Here is a 15,460-nt window from a genome sequence, read left to right as displayed (position 1 = left end):
TCGAAAAATGAAAATTTTAATTCGATGAGGTCATCGAAGTGGGCCTACAAATATTTTATGCCTATGTAGGACCCACTAGTCCATGCATAGTCAATACTAATTACTGCTATAATTCTCGGTCCCATGATTTTTTGTTTTAATGTTTCAAATGTTGATGTCTCCCCACGTGTATACACGTAGGATCATGCTGGCCTTCCAGGGGATTAATAATTGAAAAACTATACTTACAACCGAGCTGGGAACCCAGCGTAACCGGACGCTTCTTTTGATAATTTTTTTTTTTGACATTTCTACTCTTCCTCCATTAGTTTGATTTCCCACAAAAAAAGTAATTCACTTATCTGAAGCCTCATCGTCTTCTCCACGAAGTCATCGCCCCACGAAGCCGCAGCCTGCCATAGCCCATTCTTCGTCTTCTCCACAGTCAATCTTCGTGGTTTCTGCGAACACCCACGAACACCCTGATGGAAATTAATCATTGATTCCAGAATTATCCACAATGTTCCAGCTTTTATACTTAGCCATGGAGCAAGCTGGGAACCGCCATAGTCCATAGACGTCAAAGGTCAAAAGAAGAATTCAAATTGATTTGAAAACTACAGCTGTATTTTTTACTTTTAAGCTTTGCCTATAAATAGACTAGGAGTATATGCATCAAAAGATATAGAGAGATAGATCTCAGATAGTGAAGAAAAAAAATTGAGAGAGTTTTACAGAGTACTAGAAATTCTGTTTTTGTGTACCTCATAAAACTCAATAAAATTGTTTAGTTGTTCTTCAATTCTTACTCCATTGTCGGCGTCAAGACCCAACTATGGTCGTTGAAGAAAAAGGTTTTGTAGCCTCGGGCTAAACTTGCTGTCACGATCCTCGGAGGAGGATTCCAAAATACCCAATACCTCCCACAACAAGAACCTTAATGCTTTTTGTTGCCATTATTCTACCATTGATGAAAGAGCATGTACAGGCTGTACGTAAGGTAATTACCAAGTCTTGTGAAGATGCCAGGCAAAGTACAAGAAGGGCTTACCAGAAAGCAGTGGATACAGTTAAGTAATTATATTCACATGCTCCCAAGGATGATCTGAAGAAATTAGAGAAAGAGATTGATCAGCTAACAATAAAATTTGTCAAGTCCGCAAAAGATACGTGCAAGTCTAAGGAAAAAGATCTCAATCCTTCTTCTAGTCTGATGTCTTCTCGATTTTCTTTTTCTTTAAAAACATAAATTGTCATAACTACGTCATCCGGTTACACAAAGTTTCGCAGGGGCGATTGTACGTAGCAAAATTGTTAATAATTTTCTGCCATGCTTGCTTTGATTCACCACAGTGTACTGTAATTGGTCCCACTCCAATGGCTGCATCTGAGCTTTTATGCCAACATGTATTTCTGTTCTTCTTAATTGCGACTGGTTTGGCAAACATTACTTTTCTCCACTCAATGACTCGTAGATTTCCCTCTTTTCTTTTTTCAACATCAAGAAGACTAAGCATTAAGGTTTCGTGGTTGATTTATTTGGTATTAAAGTCTACGTTCTTAAAATTTATAATAAATAAATAATTAAAAACGAATAAAGTAAATTGTGGCGCTGTTGCAATCTCAGAATACATTGTCAACTCAAATATTATGAATTTACACTTAAATATATTGAATCAAATTTCTTACAAAAGATGAGGTAGAAAAAAACTTTTGTCATTTTTTGCAATCTCTTTTTTCTCCTCTCTTACTCGTGCAGTATCTGTAACGTCTCAATAAAAAGTCCAAATCACATTAACTATATTTCAAAAAGATTAGTCAATTATACAATTAAAACAACATTAGAACTATATAAAGAGCAAAAACTTCTCATTTTCAAGCAATATGAGATTTCATTCACTATCTATCTTTATCTTTATTATATGGAATATCACAGTACCCTTACCGTTTAATAGTTTATAAACTTTATTGATATGTTGCTTAATTTGTCTTGTCAATTGAACTAGCAAGTTCCTGCCTGCCATTGTAAAAGGCGTTGCTCATGGACTGGACCTTCCACTGAATATTTCAATTATCAATCAAAAGAGCTCAAAATATCCACCACTTTGGAAGAGCTCGTTTGAGTCGAAATTGCTGCGAAATTTACTAAATCATCAACACTATTATATTGTTGTAATCATTGCCCACCTCCTTCAATTTTACGGTTTTTGTGACAAAATCGTTTTGTTGAACACCAGACTATAGAGTTTGATCATCTCATCTACACCCACCCTCTGTTTGCAGACAAGTTATTTATGGCCGACTTATTTAGTAAGGCTTGAGCTATTTGGAATACAATAAACTACCCATATTTCTCATGAAGGAACTCATGCAGGAAATTGAAAGCACCACATGAAAACACTACGGTCAGGTGCGTAAACCCGAATGCGGATTGGAGACCGTGAAGACTATGTTTTTTCTTATTCAGATGCAAATAAAACGAATCCATAGAATAGTTTTCCAAAGGAAGCTTTGGAATGTTAAATAGAAATGAAGTGTTAGAATTAAGATAAACCCTTGGGGATGATTTATCATGCTGTTGTGAGAGTTTTGGGAGGCGCTACCTAATAATATCCTTTGAAGGAGTACACCTTATAACTGAAAACAAGGGGGAAAGAGCTGTGGAGCCATGGCCCCCATGGTACTCAAGATGTTGGTTACAACATGGGGGGGAAAAAACTGTGCTGTGTACAACCTCGTTAAGCTGCGAATCAGCGGACGCCATTCCTCATCTGAGAGCCTTTCTCAAAACCGCTTCAGCACGTTGCTCAAATTTTGGTAGGGCCCAGTCATGCTGAACTATGTCGAGACTGTCTTTCTCAGCCCCCAAACTCTGAAAAAGAAAGTCACCGAGGCAATCAATTTTTCGAAAGTCCACATATATTAAAGGAAAATGCTACACTTCCTGGAGCTCCGGCTGGGGCTTGGGATTTTTTTATTTATTTTTACTTAATAATTATAAAAGTATTTTTTAATAATGTTATAAATTTTTTCTTTTTTTAAAAAATATTTAAAAGTAAAAAAAAAAAATACATGTGAAAAAAGTAAAAAAAAAAAAAAAAAAAAACACATAAAAAATACACTAGCGGGTACCCCCAGTAAGAGCTCCCAACTCTGCCTGTAGAGCCACCCTATATCAAATGTCCCATCTGGCAGAATTTGTTCCACTAAGGGTACAGTACCAGATATACGTATATAAGAGCAAGAATAATGATAGAGTTACTACTTTACTACTACCTATCTACTACTCTTTTTGTATTTAATTTTTTTTTAATTTTTTGTTGGTCACTCACAATCTATGAATACATGTTGACAATAAACATTTACGAGGGCAACAGGGCAACTATTGCAGATATTTTTAGATGCATAATCAGCGGTCCTAGTTCACTGGCCAAGACCAGTAGCTCTTACACAAAAGTGCAACCACAGTCCCACCTAAGCTGACAATGCATGCTGATATATTTATATCACAGAGAGATAGAGAGACGTGGAGTTGGAGGAGGTCAGGTAATATGTGCACACGAGCAATAGAAAGGAGGTGGGAGGGTGTACAGGAGCGGGTTGTTCTGTACACTTGAGGTGCTCAAAATAGCTGGCATTTCCCACAAAAACTAACAAAGTAGGGTGTCAATTCAAGAACTACCAGAGTAGCCAAAAATTTAACAAGCCATGATTCTAAACAATAAAAAGAGTATCTTTCGCTCGCTTATTATTTTTATTATTATTAGTATTGCTTTGTCTAAAAAAAAAAAAAGAAAGAAATGAAAACGGTAGAATTTGGAGGTTGATTTCCAACGAAATACTTCCAAAAACAGACATTCTTTTATTAAATCTGGCGATGGTATTATTTTTATGCTCAAAATTTTAGTAAATATTACAAGTACTGCAGTGCTATTCTTCATATGACTAAAAAGGAATGGAGAAAGTTGTAGGAAGATATATGGCAACTTGATGAGTAAAAACTTCTTAAGCCTAAGAGCATTGGCATAAGCTCATGCACCCTCCAACCGAATTTTAACCAGAAAACCCCCTTTTTTCTATTTTACCCATACACTATTCAAAAATAAAATATATGAGTAAATCTGAAGTTTTTCTCTACTCTATTTAAATTATCTGTCCAATAATTTTATATTCATTTTGTCCAATAATTAATCTCACTTTCTTCTCTCGTGCACGAACAGCACAAAAACTCCCCCTCCCCCAAACCATCCCACCCCATTCTGGTCGAAGAACTCAATCCTGTCTGGTTGAAATTCCACACAGAAAGTCTCAACATCCCCAAAATCACCAACAAAATCTACGTCAACCTAGAAAATCCACCTCAACCCACAAGGGATCAGCCTAAACAACCAACACACCAAAAAATCAAGGAGTCATCAATGAAACCTTGAAGTTCACCACTCGTTTTCATCCCATCGCCACTCCCACATGCCGCCATCCCTCTTTGGAGCTCAACCCATAGTGTTAAGGAATGCTGATACCCCAGGCTGCCAGGCAAAGCCAAAAAACCCATCCCGCTTGTGTATACGTGCTCATGTACCAGAGAGAGAGAATTGGGCAATATTATTTAGCTTTGCTACAGCGTATCACCAATTTGGAGAGGCACTGTAGGTCATTGGTAATTTGGATTGGGAATGGCTAACTGGATGTGCGTAATTTCGGGGAATTCTATCTAAATTTTTCACAGCAATTCATTTTATCAGACCCAATGCGAATGCATTAATAAGGGCAATATCAAAAACCTTAAAACTGTACCTTTGTTGGATCAAAGCCAAACCCACCCATTTGCATCATACGCTGTGTGTCATCTGTGGCTGCATCAGAAAACACCATATGATAAATTCAAAGGGGGCATAAAAAATCTCAGCATCAGAGAAACTCTGAATGACAGCTCCAGGGCTTCAGGGTCTTTTTTATTTTTATTTTTATTTCCTGAGCTGCTTAATACTAACCATTTTCTTCTCCCAGAATGAGACTAAATAAACCTCTTAGTCCAAACAAATTGAGGAAATACCTGAAAGAATTTGTTTTGAATTATTAGATGCAACAGTCAACTACACAAGGTAGAAAGAAATTAAAAAAATTTATTCAACTAAAAGAATCACAAGGTTTGACTCGTACCATGAGCGGCTACTGACATAGCTAACATCCACGGTACTCAAGTCAATTCCATTCTGTAACATTGACCTAAACCTCTGAGTCAATGGAAATGGTATTTTAGCTGCAGGAAAGAGAGGAATTTAGATAACCATTGCATGGTAACATCAATATATGGACATTAACAAAGAGAAAGGGATCAATCAAACAGTGAGTTTAAGACTGACAAGAACTGCCTAAATTCTGAGAGACACTGAAGATTCAAAATGGTGAAGGACGCTGAAATCACTATTGACAAAATGAAATACTGAAGGAAATAATTTAAAAAGCTAACATTTTTTAGGTAAACAAAAAAAATGAAGCGATGACATGCAACAGAAGAGAACTGAAGTGATTATTCCATAATTTTTCAAGATTGAAACCACAACCCATGCATAGGGAATTAACATAGTGGTATCGCAACAAACCTGCGACAAATCCCGAGAAGAAAAAGTTGACCCATGCAAAAGTGAGAGTCTGGCCAACAAGAAAACATTAATGTGATTGATTATCTAAGTCAAGAAATTACACCACCAACTAAACAGTATGAAATTCAAGCAATCACCAAGTTACTGTAACAAAAAGATGCATTCACAATGTCTTGCCAAAATAGAAGACAAACCATGCAACTTGCTATACCTGGGGAATAATCATTGAAAGGTTTTTCTTCATCATATCCATAGCCATATTTGGATCAGAGAACATTTGTGCCTGGGCATTTTGAGCCTGGCCCTTAGGAACATACAATAGCCCATTTTCCTGCCACATTGAAACATACATATAACTAAAATATCGGAGTCTAGACTGGAAGCAAATGTAGACGACAATCTATTCTAAGCAAATGCATTCCTTTTAGAGACAGGATAAAAAAAAATACACATAATAGCCTGATTATTACAGCTGTAACACATAAAAAGAAGTTTGTTTTTTTTATTGATTAGCACCGGGTGTCCGGGAACAGCGTCCTGACTAATCTTGGGGGTGCACAAGCTCTCGGCAAGGAATTTCCTGCAAGTGCACCTCGGGTAATTCAAGGGAAAAATTCCCTAGTCTGATGGCCCCTAGAGATTGTTTAAACCCAAAGGGATTTGAACCTTAGACCTGGGGGAGCATACCTCCAAGCCCAAGGCCTTTACCACTTGAGCCAACCCTAGGGATTAAAAAGAAGTTTGGTTTTTAAACAATTTTTTATCAAAACATTTTTCTAGTAGGTTGTTGTAACCAATATGTAATCGATTCAATTATGGAATCATGAATAATCATTGGTTCTATTGGTACATAGTAATCTATACTTTTATGAATAGGTAGTTTATGAAGAAGCCGCAGCAAGAATTCAATTTAACCCCATAGAAATTTATATTAGAATTCGACTCTAAAACTAGGATAATCATTTGTCTTTGACTATGAGGATAATTGTGATATCACATATAATAAGGATAAAAGTAGGTAGAGTATAAGATCCCACATTGCATGAGAATGAGAAGTTCTTGCTCTTTATAAGATTTCGATGGGGCTTCAATTGTATCATTGACTAGTCATTTTAGAATATAGACCATGTGATTTGGGTCTTCCATTGGAGCGTTATAAATTGTATCAAAGTCTATCCCAATCAGAAATGTGGGTCTATCCCAATCAGAAATGTGGGACTTGAACCGTGCCACCTACGATGGACTAGCCCGACAAGAACGTCAGGAATTTAAGGTGGATAGATTGTGATGCCCAAATGATAAAGATAAGGGTAACTGGTGTATAGGATCCCACATTGCTTGGGAATGAGAAGTTCTTACTTTTTATAAGGTTCTAATGGGGCTCCAGTTATATCATTGACTAGTTTTTTTAGAGTATAGGTCATGTGCTTTGGGCCTTCCATTAGGTCGTTACAATAATATTCGTTCATTAAGAACCCAAAACTTGCACTTAAATTGGACTTCCGTCAGCATTAGGATCTTTTCAAGTCTTACTTTGAGGTTAGCACTAGATTCTCGAAGCTCTAAAAGTTAATAAAGACCATTTTATAATTTTTGTAGCACTCAAGGAATAAAATTTTAAAGGAGATTGCTCAAACATTCCATTACTGCAATCATATAGTCTTCAAATCATTCTCTAATCTAATTTTCGAATAGTTGTAAGCTAATTACCGAAATACAATAATATTACAATTCAGACACACATATGTATGTTTAAACAATATACCTCATTGCTAAAATAGAGTCTGCGAGCACGAAACGACTTGGGAGGAATAAAGTTAGCGCTGGCACGTAAATTCCGAGCCCTAACGACTACTTGCCTGAAAAAGTTGACCACCACCACAAAAACTCAAATTTTCGTGTAATAAGAGAGCTACACATTCATATACGTGTGTACAGATTGGGGTTTTAGACATACCCTTCTTTGACGATTTTGGCATCGGGGACTTGGTTAGAGCGCATGAGCTTGGCAACGAAGTGACGGAGTACGCCGATGAGGACCATCACCACCGAAAGTGGGATCAGCACCCAGTCTCTGATCGCCGTGTCTAGCACCAGATCTTCCGCCATTGATGGACCTCGCAGACTATAGAGATGAAGGCCGTGTTTTCTGATTCTGATCACTCTCCCTCGTCCCTTCTATGCTTCGATGAACCTCTATGACATCGTGACGACTGATTACGGGTGTCACTGTCTTCATACAGTGCTCTTATTTTTTCAGTTATGGCGACGAAATTCCGTCGTGCAAGTTTTCTTAACTTTATAAGAAAAGCATGGAGAATGAGGCTGCTAAGTCGGAACTCGTCGCCGTAGAAGTTTTAAATTAATGAGATTATCTCCTAGAACTTAAGTAATTATATAGTCTTATGATGGAAACACTATAAACATAGAATTATTTTTAAAATTTATCTCACAAATCAAATCATGTCTGTAAGCACTTTACTATATATATTTTACACACCGATTTGAAAATAAACTTTTTTAAATAAAAATAAAATATTTTCTTTTTATTTTTAAGATAAAATTTAATAATAATTAATTGATATGACTTGATATAATACGTTACATTATAAAATTTATTTAATTATAAAATAAATCTATCACTTATCAAAATTTTCTGTCTCCAAGTAGAGTCACATGCAATTGATTTTTCAAAAGTTTCAAGAAAGATACCTAGCTTGCGTTGATGCATAGTCCAGCTTCTTGATTCTTTTTTGGTTACATATGTTCCTGACTTTTCTTCTTTAGGTATTTCTGTGAGATTTTGAATGACTTTCCGAATCATTTCCATTATTTCTTAACGTAGAAATGGCTTTGGTCTCTTTCCCCACCCCCCAATACAGCAGTAGGCTAATCTCTTCTTCCCTTCCATATAGCTCTCTAGCAACAAGCAATACTGGAAAATCACAAGAGAAGGGTTATGTTCTTTGTAATTTTCAGTCTCCAACTTCGTACCAACCTTTGGTTTATAGCAGCATCTCTTCCAGGAACAGGCGTTTAGCAGCAGTACTAGTGCCATTTGATGCTAAAAGTAAAAACGCAGGATCAGGAGAGGAAGACCATAGAGCTATGGAGACAGTCCTCAAGCTTTACGATGCAATCAAGAACAAAAACATCCTTGAATTATCTGATGTTATTGGAGATGAATGCAGATGCGTCTGCAATTTTTTCTCATTTTTCCAACAATTTCAAGGGAAAATGGTAATTAAGAACTACTTGATCAGTCTTTTTGTCTTTTTGTTTTTATGTGCATGATAAATAAAAAATAAAAAAATTGCATTATTATGGCATTTCTTTCTTGCAGCAAGTGGTGTATTTTTTCTCCAATCTGATTAAAAGCTTGGGAAATCATGTTGAACTTGTTGTGAAACCAACATTCCATGATGGACTGAGTGTTGGTGTCTCATGGAGATTAGGTATGCTGTCCATCTTCTTCTATATAGCCATGATACTGTCTATCTTCAGAGAGTTCTTTGACAGATTCTATCAAATTTCTTCTGTGTGGTGGTGTTTATGTACAGAATGGAACAAAGTACACGTGCCTCTAGGGAAGGGTTTCAGCTTCCATATATTGCAAGTGTACCAGGGGAAGGTGTACATAAGGTTGAACAGATATTCTGCCTCAGTTTTATTTATATTCCTTTTAATCTTTTTTGTTTAGAAGATATGGACGATGACAACGGTTTTATGACCCTAATTTGTCCTTGATGAAGAACAGAAACCACGATTAATGCCTGGTTTGATTTGGTAGATGATCTCATCTCATATAATCATTACAATTTTTTCAAACTCTCACACAATATATATTAAACAATTCAATTTTTTCAAATCTCAAAATAAAAATAATATTAAAAAATTATATCTTTATAATATTTTATTTAATTTTCAACTTTTATCTCATCTCATTTGTGTAACCAAACGAAGTCGCCTATTGGATCTCATAGAGATCTTATTTGAAATATGATTACCCTGTTAGGCTTATGTGAAATTGTTATTTATCTTAAAAGTTTAAGCTTATGAGAATATATAGATTTAATTATTTCTATTATATTTTTAACACTTCCTCTCACGTGTGGGCTAGACTCTCTCTCAATAAGTGGATCCAACACGTGAAATATTTAATTATTTGGGCTAGAGTATAGAGCCAGGACTCACACTAAGGACTTCTATTTTGATACTATGTAAAATCACTACTTATCAAAAAAAATTAACTAATGAGCAATTATGTTTCAAAAATCAGACAGAGAATTGATTTGCACGCGTACGTGAACATTATCATAAACAATTGCCCTTTGTTTTTGGCATTTTATGCGAATGATTCATTTTTCTACGATCCAGAAACGTAGAGATGTTCATGGAGCCGCTGCTTCATATTGAACCTTTTAGACTGGTATGAGACTCATTGGTCCTTTCCTTTTCCTTGTTTCTCTTTTTTTTCCCCTTTTTCTTTTTCTAAATGTTAATATATATATATATATATTTTTTTCCTTTTGAAGAAATTGATGGCATATGTCATGAATATGATGGACAAGATGGATACTTCCAAGGGGTCCAAGAGCAAAGCCGAAAGAGTTGTATATGTTTTACTCACTCTGTTCCTCATTGGTGTCTCTCTGTTCTTATTTAAATTCACTTGGCATTCATCTTAAGGTATGGACCATAGTGATGTGATTTTTGTACCATTTGGTCCCCACAGAAAATGCAATTTCCTTCGTGGCAGAAATAGTATAACCTCGGTGGCTAAATAACTTTAGTTAAATACACTTTTCATCTTCAAATTACTGGGTAATATATATTTTCCATCCTAAATTGTCAAAGGGATACATTGCAAACTCAACATGACACATTTTTATAGTCGGATTTTTAAAAAGAGTGTTATTTGATAAAGAGTTATGTTATTCATAAGCCCGTGTATAGAGCACAACATCCACATCATTTAAATGATAAAATTTAATTTGTAAGATTCAAAATTTTAAATTTATATTTTTTATTAAATTATATCATGTAAGCACTTTATTAGGTATGCTCTAAACATCTGCTTGAAAATAAAGCATTTCATTGACGATTGGCAATAGTCGAGTGTAAAGTATGTCACTTTTGATAGTTTGAGGGCAACGTATAAACACTCATAATTTGGGATAAAAAGGTGTATTGAACTCTAAATTTGACTTGCATCAACTCATGACCATAGACCATTTGCCTTGATGGATATACTTCTAGTTAGTTGACCACTCAAATAAGTAGGAACTGCAGTTAAAAAGGGACTTAACAAGATAGGACCAGTTATAGATAGTCAAGTGCAATAATCATTTCTGCCATCTAAGAAGATACACACAGTGATCCATAAGGATGTACAGAGAATTTAGCATTCTAACCAGTCTCCGTCGGTCAGTTCAGAGGTTAGCATCGAATGGAAAGAAAAAAACAGAAAAATTAAATCCAGGTCAAAGGCATAACTACAAGATACTCCTTTGCCATTGGCCCGTGGGTACATATTCTGAGTTATCACCGAGTAATATAACATGTCATCTAACCATGTCATGGCACCCATTAAAAAAAAAAAAAAAAAAGGAAAAGAGAACGAGTCTCCACCATCTGTTCTACCATCATATGAGAGCCACAAATCAAAGCATCTGCAAGAGTATAGTAAAACCATTACATCAGTTTTTTAGCACAAAACAGATAGTATACAATATACAACGTCCCGACTAATCCCGGGGGGTGCACAGGTCCTTGGCAATGAGTTTCTCGCAAGTGCACTTTAGGTAATTCAAGGGAAAAATCCCTCAGTCCTATGGCCCCTAGAAATTGTTTGCACCTAAGGGAATTTGAACCTTAGACCTGGGGGGGAGCATACCCCCAAACCCAAGGCCTTTACCACTTGAGTCAACCCCTAGACAGTAGTATACAATATATTTGTTGGTTAACTGTTGCAAGATATATATTGGTTGGCAGAAACAGCCAATGAATCACAACAGCAAATCAAGCTCCTTTCTATGCCAAAAACAGAAAAAGCGTGGGTTAAGATATTTAAGGTTGTTAGGCATAATGATATAAAAGATAGAAATGCCAACCATAACCCGAACTCTGAACTCCATGGACCATCAAAATGCTACCCAAAAGATAAAAGGAAAAATACTGTAAACAAGAAATCCAACATGAAGTGTGAAGTTCACACCGAATGCTATACATACGCATGTAAAAGCACGAGATTTGCAGAAACTCTGCAGATAGATCAATTAAATGCGAAAGGCAAAATGGGACGGCATTAACATTGCATGAGTTAATACCAGTGAACACTTGCAGGCATCATGACCGTTTGAATAAATGATGGCGTGCCAACATCTCCTGTATCCCCAATGCAGAAATGCTTTCACATCCAAGGAGCTCCCGAAGGTTTGCATCACATAATATCACCATTGAATTTAACGGATCCTAAAATCATACAAGTAAAGCCACAAAGATTTAATTGGTAAATGATAAACTCCACACCCCCGCCCCCCCCCCCCCCCCCCCCCCCCCCCCCCCCCCCCCCCCCCCCCCCCCAAAAAAAAAAAAAAAACAAAAGAAAAGAAAAAGAAATCACTTTAAATAGCGGAGAAGGCCAGCTGCATGAGAAGATGATGTTAATGAAAAGGAACCAAATAGAATCCTAGTATGTATAGATGAGCCTAGATAAAGCTGCCAATTTAGATTTGAAAGAGAGCAAGAGAGAGGGGAGCAAACTCGTGCACCAGGATACCTACCTCCAAACTGTTAACTTTAATGTACTCCCAAACACGCCTTAAAGCCTCAGATTGGAGCATCTCCCTTCCTTCAGAGCCCAAAAACTTGGCAAGTGCTTCAGATATAATGACAGCAGATGAACCCGGTTCACTACTTTCAGTTGTAGACTCATTATCTACCTTCAATCGTTTAGCTTGACCTGACTCCTCTGCAGACATCAAGTGGGGGAACATTGACTAAATGAAAACCATTATAAGACAGATAATGTGTTCTATGCCTCATTACATACTTGAAGGTTCAAGTGCAATAATATGTTTGGCTAGCAGCTTATTCATCTTGAACATGTCAGTACAGTCCGTCTCAAATACCAAACGCAGGGCATCATCACAGATAATCTTTCTTTTGTTACTTGGATCTTGAAGGTTGTTTTTCCTTATGTAGGCCCACAGCTGCTTCACAATCTGAACAAAGCAAACCAGAGTTTCTTCAGTATCCATATCACAATTACTTCATAAACCTTAACACTTCTGTAATGTAAATTATAAAAGAGCCCAATAAGATTGGAAAACATGTTGAAATAACAACCTCAGTCCTTGGCATTGTTGGCTGACCAACAATTGCCTGAAGTTCAGTTGAGACACCACACACTTTGTTTAAACCCCCAGGACCACCTCTTCTTTTGGCTCCCACCGGAGTGCTGAAACAAAACACAATACACACAAATACATCAAGTCATCCATCAGAGTTATACTTCCTATTAGGAACATGCCAGAAAGTGCTTGCTCGTGCAGATACAAGGGTGAAACAAAATTAGAATGCATGAAAAGGCAATGTCGAGAAGCACACCACTAGTTATCACCATGCAAAATAAATGGCACTCCTAAGATTAAAAAAGAAAAAGAAGAAAAATGCTACAACTAGATCACAGAAATGTAATCACATAAAAGTTCAGAATTTCCATAATAAAGACACAAAAAATGGAACAACCCCAACCAAAATATTATCACGAAAATCTATTCACAAGTAATTTCACTCAAAACACATAAGCATGATCACATTTTAAACGAGTGAAATGGAAAGGGGAAAATCTCTTTAATAAAACTTTTAGTAGATCAAAGTAGAAGCAAGCCATGCACTAACTGTAAGAACCCGTCAAGGCCTCCATTTTCCAGCAAGAATTTTAGTCGCTAGCCAAACAGACTAGAAACGTATTCCTAGGATATGCCGACACATTGACTACATGAATTACTCTTTTATATTCAAAGACAGAAGATAACACAGCCTGAAACGCATTTCAATAGCCAAGAAATAAAAATAAAAACTCTCTCACTATATGGGAGAGTATAAATACCAATCTTATTATCAGACCGTACTCATAACTCTCTTCCAAACCAATTAAAGACTGAACTCAAAAGAAAAAAGAATGTCAATAAATGGAACCTAATCCCTATAAAAGGTGACAAATTCATTAAATACCCATAAATACGTACCAAACTCAAAATATTGAAATTAGCTAGCACATAGTGAAAATATGCAACTAATGGATGCTAGATTAGTCAAAACAGACATACTTATTGTAAAGATAAACCAACCAAACTTAGCCGCAATAGAAAAACCCTAACTTTGCAACTCCAGCAAACCCAACCCTGAAATTGAACAAAAACACCCGAAAAAACCCTAAACGTACTCCCAAAGAAAAAAAAAAAATTTAGAACCTTTGCTTCGGGGTCTCAGGGGTGGCATTCGGAGCGTAAGCCTCAGGCTTGGTCACCGACGGCTGCTGCTGGACCTGTGCAACCAGATGCAGGGGCTGGGGCTGCGGCGGCGGGTTTTGGGGCTGCCGGAAGGAGAGCTCGTCGGGGAGGTGGTGAGGGTGGGGCTGGAGGGCAAAATGGGGAGGGAATTGTTGGGGGTGGGTGGATGGGAATTGAGGGTGGTTTCGGAGAGCAAAATGGTCTTTCTGTTGAGGGTGGTAGTGGTGGGTCTGTGGATGGGGCGGTGGCTGAGCGTGGGCGCGGAGGAGGAGGTTGATCTGGTCCCGGATGAAGCCTGCCTTGTGGGATAGGTCTAGCCCTAGCTTTGCCTCCAACTGCTGAACGACGCTATTATAAGTGGTGGCAACGGTAGGGTCCGCTTGACTGAGCACAGACTCCACGCCTCTCGCTATTTCTTGGTCGGACGCCATGGTTTCACCTTCATATACTAACTGAAAAAACGAACTCAAACGGCTATCGTCTCTCTGCTCTCTTTCTTTCTCTCTCTTCGTCTCTGTCTCTCTCTGTCTCTGTCTAATCTCTCTCATTTTATAATCATGAAAAGACTAGAATACCCGTCAGATGCGCAATGACGAGATAATCCCTTCGGTTCGTAGCCTGCTAACATCGCAGTGCGAAAAAGGTTAGCCCAGAGATGTAATTGGGAAGCGTGACGGTGCAGAGGTCACCTTTTCTTTTCTTTTTTTTTTTTTTTTCCTGAAGAAAAATAAAGAGTAAAGATAAAGGGATGTTATCAAATTTACCAGACTGCCAAGTGGATCTGTGCACTTTTTTTAAAGGAAAATGAAAATCTCGAAGACGTGTCCTGGGCGTATTGGTCAATGTGATTAGGTTTTGGTAGCCTTGACTTTTTGAATCGTCGGATAAAATTTAGGACTAGTGGGGGTTTGCTCAGCGAACTGTAGACTGCCGTTGGAGTAATCTGGGATAATGAGAGTCACTTCATCCAACGGTTGACAGGGGTATAGGAATCAGCACTGACCAAGTCAGGAGTGTGAACGCCTACCTCCAACAACAACTCCAACTCAGTTGTCTATCCTCCGCTCTGACTTTGTAGAAAAACATAACCAAAATTACAAAAATAAATCATTCACTGCAAATTAAAAAAGCATAACTAAATCTACAACTAATCACTAATCACAAATGATTTACTACAACTTACAAGCAATTGAAGCCAAAAGTAAAAAAACAAAAACAAAAAATTTACAAGCCATCAATATTGTTACTTGTTCCCAACTACAACTGCCAACAATATATACAAATTAAAATCATATGTTATTGTCTCATTCCAACAACAAATAAAACTAAAGAAAGTCAACAACATCAATCATCTGTCAT

General features: G+C 37.1%; 3 protein-coding genes across 4 annotated transcripts; 1 reads left to right on the top strand and 2 right to left on the bottom strand.

The window, feature by feature from the left end:
* Window positions 1–2,410: 2,410 nt before the first annotated feature.
* Window positions 2,411–7,834, bottom strand: LOC121268278 (ER membrane protein complex subunit 3-like). Its single transcript, XM_041172470.1, has 8 exons — window positions 7,540–7,834; window positions 7,348–7,441; window positions 5,794–5,913; window positions 5,583–5,631; window positions 5,140–5,239; window positions 4,971–5,032; window positions 4,774–4,832; window positions 2,411–2,851 (listed from the first exon to the last, which is right to left on the bottom strand). The coding sequence occupies exons 1-8, from the start codon at window positions 7,689–7,691 to the stop codon at window positions 2,747–2,749; spliced, it is 741 nt and encodes a 246-aa protein (XP_041028404.1). The 5' UTR covers window positions 7,692–7,834; the 3' UTR covers window positions 2,411–2,746.
* A 488-nt stretch (window positions 7,835–8,322) lies between these two features.
* Window positions 8,323–10,297, top strand: LOC121268274. Its single transcript, XM_041172464.1, has 5 exons — window positions 8,323–8,822; window positions 8,926–9,037; window positions 9,143–9,224; window positions 9,960–10,011; window positions 10,118–10,297. Exons 1-5 carry the CDS (start codon window positions 8,430–8,432, stop codon window positions 10,268–10,270), a joined length of 792 nt encoding a protein of 263 aa, XP_041028398.1. The 5' UTR covers window positions 8,323–8,429; the 3' UTR covers window positions 10,271–10,297.
* Window positions 10,298–10,909: 612 nt separating this feature from the next.
* On the bottom strand, window positions 10,910–14,647 carry LOC121268258. Of its 2 annotated transcripts, none has more exons than XM_041172440.1 (6): window positions 14,063–14,645; window positions 12,933–13,044; window positions 12,637–12,808; window positions 12,368–12,555; window positions 11,912–12,056; window positions 10,910–11,254 (listed from the first exon to the last, which is right to left on the bottom strand). In XM_041172440.1, the coding sequence occupies exons 1-5, from the start codon at window positions 14,530–14,532 to the stop codon at window positions 11,931–11,933; spliced, it is 1,068 nt and encodes a 355-aa protein (XP_041028374.1). In that variant the 5' UTR covers window positions 14,533–14,645; the 3' UTR covers window positions 10,910–11,254; window positions 11,912–11,930. The 2 variants fall into 2 exon arrangements, with proteins under 2 accessions (XP_041028374.1, XP_041028375.1); XM_041172441.1 differs by lacking the exon at window positions 10,910–11,254 and adding an exon at window positions 11,396–11,615 and having other exon boundaries at window positions 14,063–14,647.
* Window positions 14,648–15,460: the final 813 nt, after the last annotated feature.

Source organism: Juglans microcarpa x Juglans regia, chromosome 5S, assembly GCF_004785595.1.
Source record: "Juglans microcarpa x Juglans regia isolate MS1-56 chromosome 5S, Jm3101_v1.0, whole genome shotgun sequence".
NCBI lineage: Eukaryota > Viridiplantae > Streptophyta > Magnoliopsida > Fagales > Juglandaceae > Juglans > Juglans microcarpa x Juglans regia.
This window is presented reverse-complemented; position numbering and strand designations above follow the sequence as displayed.

Coding starts and splice junctions, on each gene's coding strand:
- LOC121268258 (XM_041172441.1), bottom strand. CDS start 14,532: ATGGCGTCCGACCAAGAAATAGCGAGAGGCGTGGAGTCTGTGCTCAGT. Junction 13,045..14,062: donor CCTGAGACCCCGAAGCAAAG/GTTCTAAATTTT, acceptor GTTTTGTTTCAG/CACTCCGGTGGGAGCCAAAA. Junction 12,809..12,932: donor CAACAATGCCAAGGACTGAG/GTTGTTATTTCA, acceptor TGCTTTGTTCAG/ATTGTGAAGCAGCTGTGGGC.
- LOC121268274 (XM_041172464.1), top strand. CDS start 8,430: ATGGCTTTGGTCTCTTTCCCCACCCCCCAATACAGCAGTAGGCTAATC. Junction 9,225..9,959: donor CAGGGGAAGGTGTACATAAG/GTTGAACAGATA, acceptor TCTACGATCCAG/AAACGTAGAGATGTTCATGG. Junction 10,012..10,117: donor ATATTGAACCTTTTAGACTG/GTATGAGACTCA, acceptor TTCCTTTTGAAG/AAATTGATGGCATATGTCAT.
- LOC121268278 (XM_041172470.1), bottom strand. CDS start 7,691: ATGGCGGAAGATCTGGTGCTAGACACGGCGATCAGAGACTGGGTGCTG. Junction 5,033..5,139: donor TATGTCAGTAGCCGCTCATG/GTACGAGTCAAA, acceptor AAATTCTTTCAG/GTATTTCCTCAATTTGTTTG. Junction 2,852..4,773: donor TTGGCTTTGATCCAACAAAG/GTACAGTTTTAA, acceptor TTTCTTTTTCAG/AGTTTGGGGGCTGAGAAAGA.